The sequence below is a fragment of the Bactrocera tryoni genome, chromosome 1, assembly GCF_016617805.1.
Source record: "Bactrocera tryoni isolate S06 chromosome 1, CSIRO_BtryS06_freeze2, whole genome shotgun sequence".
Lineage (NCBI taxonomy): Eukaryota > Metazoa > Arthropoda > Insecta > Diptera > Tephritidae > Bactrocera > Bactrocera tryoni.
In genome coordinates, this window is record NC_052499.1 from 46242353 (window position 1) to 46248480 (window position 6128).

The following is a 6128-nucleotide window of genomic DNA, read 5'->3' on the forward strand; positions in this document are numbered from 1 at the left end:
TTTCACTATTTACATTTATAAATTTAGCATCCACTTTTACCGCTTGGAAGGTTGAAACTATTCGAAGCTTTCCTCAAATCGTATTCCTAGCATTATTTTTTACAAATGCAATATTTCTTTTCCTCTTTCAAATCAATGCAGTTGGAAGTTTTTTCATACGAATCCAGACGCGAGATATCTTCCACGTCTGTTTTGATTGTATTTGTTGTTATATTATAAACGACCGTAGCCTGAAATCTCGCTTTTTCCGGATTCGCTTCGAAACTTATACGATATGTGGACTCATTCGGTATTTTGATCATTTTCATTTCAACACTGTTGATCGTTTCTAATTTCAATTCGGCACATTTGCCGCTTATATTTTTATTAACCAGATATTGATTCATTTCGTCTAACACTAGTGCCGTAACATTCTTTGCGAGTCCATCCTTTGTGGGTACAATTTCATATGGTACACAAGCGCACCAATGCTCGGGGATGCCGGCATCATTACAGGTGCGATCCTCGGGTATGTCGCGAAAAATGCTAACACCATGTATGGTACCATTGAGGTAAGGAAATTCGTTTTTGGGTTCAGCCACCTCGAGTATATGTTTCATGGTCGCATAAATGTCATAAGGTGTCGTTAAACGCCGCTGATTTATTTGTAGGTTTTTCATAAAATCCGGATATTTGTTTTGATACCACGACGGTATCGATATAAACATTGTGGGTAATCGTTCTTCTAAGAATCCTGATTTTAACTGCAGTAATTCACCCCAACGCATACCATGATCCGAAAGTAATATCACAATCGAACGATCTAGAATACCATCACTTTTCAATTTTTCAAGATATTCCAATACCTTCACGTCCATTGTTGCTTCGGTGTCGAAATAGTTGTGACTAAATGAATTCGACCAGAACAATCCGAAGAGTGGTTCCCCTGCAAAGGCGTTCGCAAATTGTAAAGCATAATCATAGATGTATTCGGCATAGTGTTTGCGGCCTACACAATATGGAAGTTTATCTTTTTCGGTCACTTTTAGCTCCTTTTCAATGGCTAATGTCATGGGGCGTAGATAATAATCGGTCGGTGGCTTATTAAATCCCATTTTTCTATAATTGAAAGTGCTCATTGCACCTGTGTCCTCTGCATAGGCGGTTTTATAACCAAATCGCTTAAAATCGTTCCAAATAAAGTTACAAACTGGCTTGTTAAGTCCACCTACAGTCTGGGGCAAGCATTTTTTCTCCGCCGTCGCTGAATTGTATGATGTGAGCAGCGGCATTAGATTAGGGAATGTATTATCACCGACCTACATCATAAATATAAAAAATATAATTTTGATGATTGACGCTTTCAAAAAAATATCAATTTTAGGAGCAAACTTACTTTATTATAACCCTGCAACTCAAACCATTGGTTACTTTGCAGGTACTTGAATGTCAGTGGCATAGTGCGTCGCAGGTTTATGCGCGACAAAGCGTCAATGCCAAACAACAAAACGCTTGGCTTAATTGCATCCAGTACCGCCGATTGGTTTTTGCTTGCAGATCCGGTAATATTTTTCCGCTGAACTTCTTTGGGTATTTGTATAAAAGAAAATGCGTCCTTTTGTATAGTTATCTTGGATTCCTTATCAATGTAACACTCTGTAATTATATACTCGATGTGGTGAGGCACGATAAAGTTCTGATGGAATATGACGCAATTTAAAAGCCTGCAAAATGTTTACAGTTATTTTATCACCGAATTTTAATATATGTACATCTGCAATTTATAATATATTTTGATATTCGGAAGTTTCTGGAAATGTCAAGTACGAAGATGGTTTCAAATATATAAGCTTTCTATTAATATTATCTTTTCCGACAGTTTTTAACTCCTTTTAGGACATAAAATTACAGTACAGCATTTGCAGAAATAGAAAATCACTTACTTATAATTGTTGTCAGTGTTTCCACCGCTTTCAGGTCTGACTATTTGCTGATAGCAACAGCGCACATCGCTAGCGCTAGCATTTAACGGCTTAACGGCTCTTTCTATTGCCTCCATATTCATGTGCAGAAGGTATCGTCGTGCATTTAGCAGATTTGATTTGATTGTTATGAATGATTCGTCGTTTGTACAATTGGAGTATTTAAAATCTTTTGGGTTAAAGAATTCTGACACACCCTCGCCGAAAGGATCCACATAGGGAATTCGACACTGTGATGTGTAGATGAAGTATTTGGTTTGCGTTTCATTATCATTTGCCATGCTGAGGTATGAGTCTGTGACATTTAAAGGCTCTGCAAAAATGATATTAAATAATTTTGTTATTGTTTGTTATATGTGTATACTGCACATAATTCCCAATAGTACATATGTATGTACATATGTACAATGTACATATTAATATTGTTTTTTCAGCAACATTGGGAAATGTGTATGTTGATTCGCCGTTTCTCAGAGTATAATGCTTGGTCTTCACTCACCTTTCCAAAATCTTCATTTAAAAGCACCAACTAATTTAATCTATTGATATCTCGTTAGGGTGTTATAACACCTTTTCGTGCCTATTCAGTATATGTGACCTGGTCTACGGAAAGGGGGCTTAGTTGTCAAAAAATCAAATTTCACTTTTTAGTTGATTCGGAAGATGAGATGCTTTTTCAAAATCCAAAAAATTTCGAATCCAAAAAAATTCGCACGTTAGCTCCCTTTTCGTAGACCAGGTCACATATATTATATTTGTTATATAACAGCATGTGCGCTCGATTCAACACTTTCCTTCTGCGAATCGAAGGCAGCTATATTACATATGTATGTATATAGTTGGACTGTTTTACTTCATTGGCTTGACTTAAACTTTAAGCCAAAAACTTATGTGGGCAAAAAATAGTTAGACTTTTCAACTTAAATTTCGCACGGAAAATTATTCGTCAAAATTTTTTATAGGTTGGAATAACTGTCTGTGACATTTGTGCCAAATGTCAAATCAAAATAATCATTAGTGTTTAGTATATGCTTGTCTTTCTAAAGTACATAAAGTGCATTCGGCGATTTTTGCGATGAGTAAAATTATTCAACAAAGAAGTTCCAATAAATTTTGTGTACGGATTCAAACTTCTGGTGCCGAAATGTTCAGAATTTTAGAAAAGGCCTTCGCTAAAAATTGTTTGCCGCGAGAAAGTGTGTTTGATTGGTACAAACTATTCAATGAAAATGCGTTGACGACGAACCACGTCCAGGTAGGGATGCAAACGATGCCTCGATGGTTCTGAAACATCGATGTTTTTGTCAAAAAGCTTCGATGTTGTTATTCTAAAAACATCGATACATTGATGTTGCCTGGATCGATGTTTTATGGCGATGTTTCATGTGTTTTGTTGTAAAATACGGAAAATTCGTTGGTTGAATGTGCACTTGAATAATGCTGAGAATTCGCTTATGAATTAATGCGAAATAAGTTTTACAAAAAATCGAAAACACATATATACTTCATGCTATGTGTGCTAGAAGTTGTTTTTGAGCGTTTAATATAAGTTTTGTTTCGAATTCATCTGTTGTCAATCACAACTTTATTACAGGTGTAGTGAATATAAAATATGTGACCTGGTCTACGAAAAGGGAGCTAACGTGCGAAAACTAGTTTTCTGGGAAAAGCTGTTAAAAATAATCGTCAGTTTATCGTTATCTCATTAATTGTTCTCCTTTTTTTGACACCTAAGCCCCCTTTCCGTAGACCAGGTCACATACATATATGTAAATAATTGCGTTAGACGTTTAAATATGTACATAATATTTCAGATTTTCAAAGTGCTGCCTTCAAAATTAAAAAGCAAGGTCTGAAGCTTCTTTATAAGAAATTCAGATGCATCCGCCACATGCCAACTCTGCAACAAGAAATTAAAAACATCAGGTAACACGTCGAATCTTCGCTGTCACGTTGAGAATGTACATAAAAAGTATTACTCGATCAAATTGATAATGCAGAATGCTCCTCCAAAACTACGCCGGACACGGAACCAAAACAGCGAAAAATTTCTGAAATAATTAACATATCACCAACCGCTGAGACGAAAGCGTCAAGTAAGTTATCCGACAATAGTAATAAGAAGACTGCATGTATTGAATCGTCTTATAGTACATGTACTCCATCAGTACTGCAAAATAAATCGGATCAGTTGCCTGCGCTGATCCAACCTAATGTGAAAGACTTTTTTGAGCAGGTCAAAAGTATTTCTTACCAAGATGACCCTAAATCAAGGAAAATTACTGAAGCAATTGTAAAATATACTATAATGGACAACAAGCCATTTTCCATTGTAGAAGAAACAGGTTTTCTGCAGATGATGAAAGAACTGGTTCCGGTTTTTAAAGTTCCAAGTAGAGAAACAATAAAATTACGAGTGGATGAAAAATGTGAAGCGCTGTCTTCAATTTTCAAAGAGTATATTCGTAAGTGCGACAGTTACTGCCTAATGTAGGGCATATGGACGGAGACAATGAAAAATCAGTCGTTCCTTGGTGTAACAATTCATTTTTTGAACAATTTACTTTTGTTGAGTGGGACGTTCATACAGCAGCTTATTTAGAAGAAACTATGTTTAAACCTTTCAACGAGTGGCACGTTTGCATAAATAAAGTTTCTGCTTGTGTAACAGATAATGATTCAACCATGATGAAATTAAATAGAAACTTGTTTGGCGAAAAAAAAAATTAATACCCTTCAAAATTTCATAAAGTATGCAAATAATGGCGTTAGTACGTCGGAATCTTCGGATGAGTGTGCAACAGAAAACCCGTTTGATATTTGGAGCCATCATAAACAGTTGGCCCACCAAAATATGAAATGTAAGCTTTCCAATTTATCTGCTATAACAGCAACGGAAGTTGAAGTGCAAATGTATCTTGGATTAGCTGTTGCTTCTATCAATCAGAATCCAACAGAAATGTGGGATGATATGAAAAATGTATTTCCTGCATTGTATAAACAAGCTTCCAAGTATTTATCCATTGTGGCCACTTCAGTCCCTAGTGAACGACCGTTTTCTAAAGCTGGAGCAACGATCACACAGCAAAGAAATCGCTTGACAGGGAAAAAACTTTCCAAATTGTTATTTTTAAATTTTGTTTTAAATAAATAATTTGTTGTTTGTTCAAAAACTATTTATATATTTTATTTATTGAGAAAAGGTTTTAATAGGTAGCTAAAATATATATCAATTAAAGGCGTACTACGTAAATACTTGTATGTATATAAACATATATTATATCTACAATGGGTGCTTACGCCTTCGCCAGATGTTGGGCCCAAGTTCCCTTGCAGTTTGAAGTAATGTATGTACATATTGTGATATTGAGTTAGTGAACCAGCAGTTCGTCTTACAGCGAGAATTTTTGAGAAGTAGAAATGCCGTCTTAAATCTTTACCAGTCACGAGGCGACCGTGATTAGGAATACTCTCGGTTTATTAGTAAAAATGTTAATATCTAGACTATAAGAAGTCCTCTAACTCCTACACAACAGCTGCCCTTCACATAATCTTCTATGTAAGAATGTACACTTGCGGTCAATAAAACCGCACCGCCATATTTATACTCTTACAACCTGTTGCTGCAGAGTATAATAGTGTTATTCACTTAACGGTTGTACCTATCTAAACTAAAACTATCCTAAAACTATGCAAGATAGATATAGGGTTATATATACATATATAAATGATCAAGATGATGAGAAAAGCTGAAATTCGGTTGACTGACTGTCTGTCTGTCCGTCCGATCGTGCAAACCGTAAATTGGTATATTTTGATGAAACTTGATATGCGGGCTTTGGAAAATTCGATAGGCGTAATCGGACCACTGCTTAATGTACATATCTCACTAAGCAAGAACAACCAAATTTACCCAGCTGAAATACTATAAGAGGACCTACCGACAGTGTGAAAATGAATGAAATCGGAAAATAACTTTCTCCCCATATAACGGTAATGTTCAAAACTACTAAAAGCGCAATAAATGAAGAGATGAAGAGACATTAAATTTTACCTCCGATTTATAAGAAGGCTATATGGAAAATAGAACGATGGGCGTGGCACCGCGCATTTTTGGTGAAATCCCATACCTCAGAACCAGACCGAACGATTTCGACTAAACTTACA

At 35.8% G+C, this 6128-nt stretch overlaps 1 protein-coding gene across 1 annotated transcript; it reads right to left on the minus strand.

Annotated features, from left to right (window-relative positions):
- LOC120770039 lies at positions 1-2332 on the minus strand. The gene is made up of 4 exons (XM_040097187.1): positions 2326-2332; positions 1923-2274; positions 1376-1703; positions 1-1298 (listed from the first exon to the last, which is right to left on the minus strand). Exons 1-4 carry the CDS (start codon positions 2330-2332, stop codon positions 93-95), a joined length of 1893 nt encoding a protein of 630 aa, XP_039953121.1. The 3' UTR covers positions 1-92.
- Positions 2333-6128: the final 3796 nt, after the last annotated feature.

Excerpts from the sequence above, each read along its gene's own strand:
- LOC120770039 (XM_040097187.1), bottom strand. Across the intron at positions 1,704-1,922 it reads AACACTGACAACAATTATAA|GCTTTTAAATTGCGTCATAT; the intron begins GTAAGTGATTTT and ends AACATTTTGCAG. Across the intron at positions 1,299-1,375 it reads AGTTGCAGGGTTATAATAAA|GTCGGTGATAATACATTCCC; the intron begins GTAAGTTTGCTC and ends TTTATGATGTAG.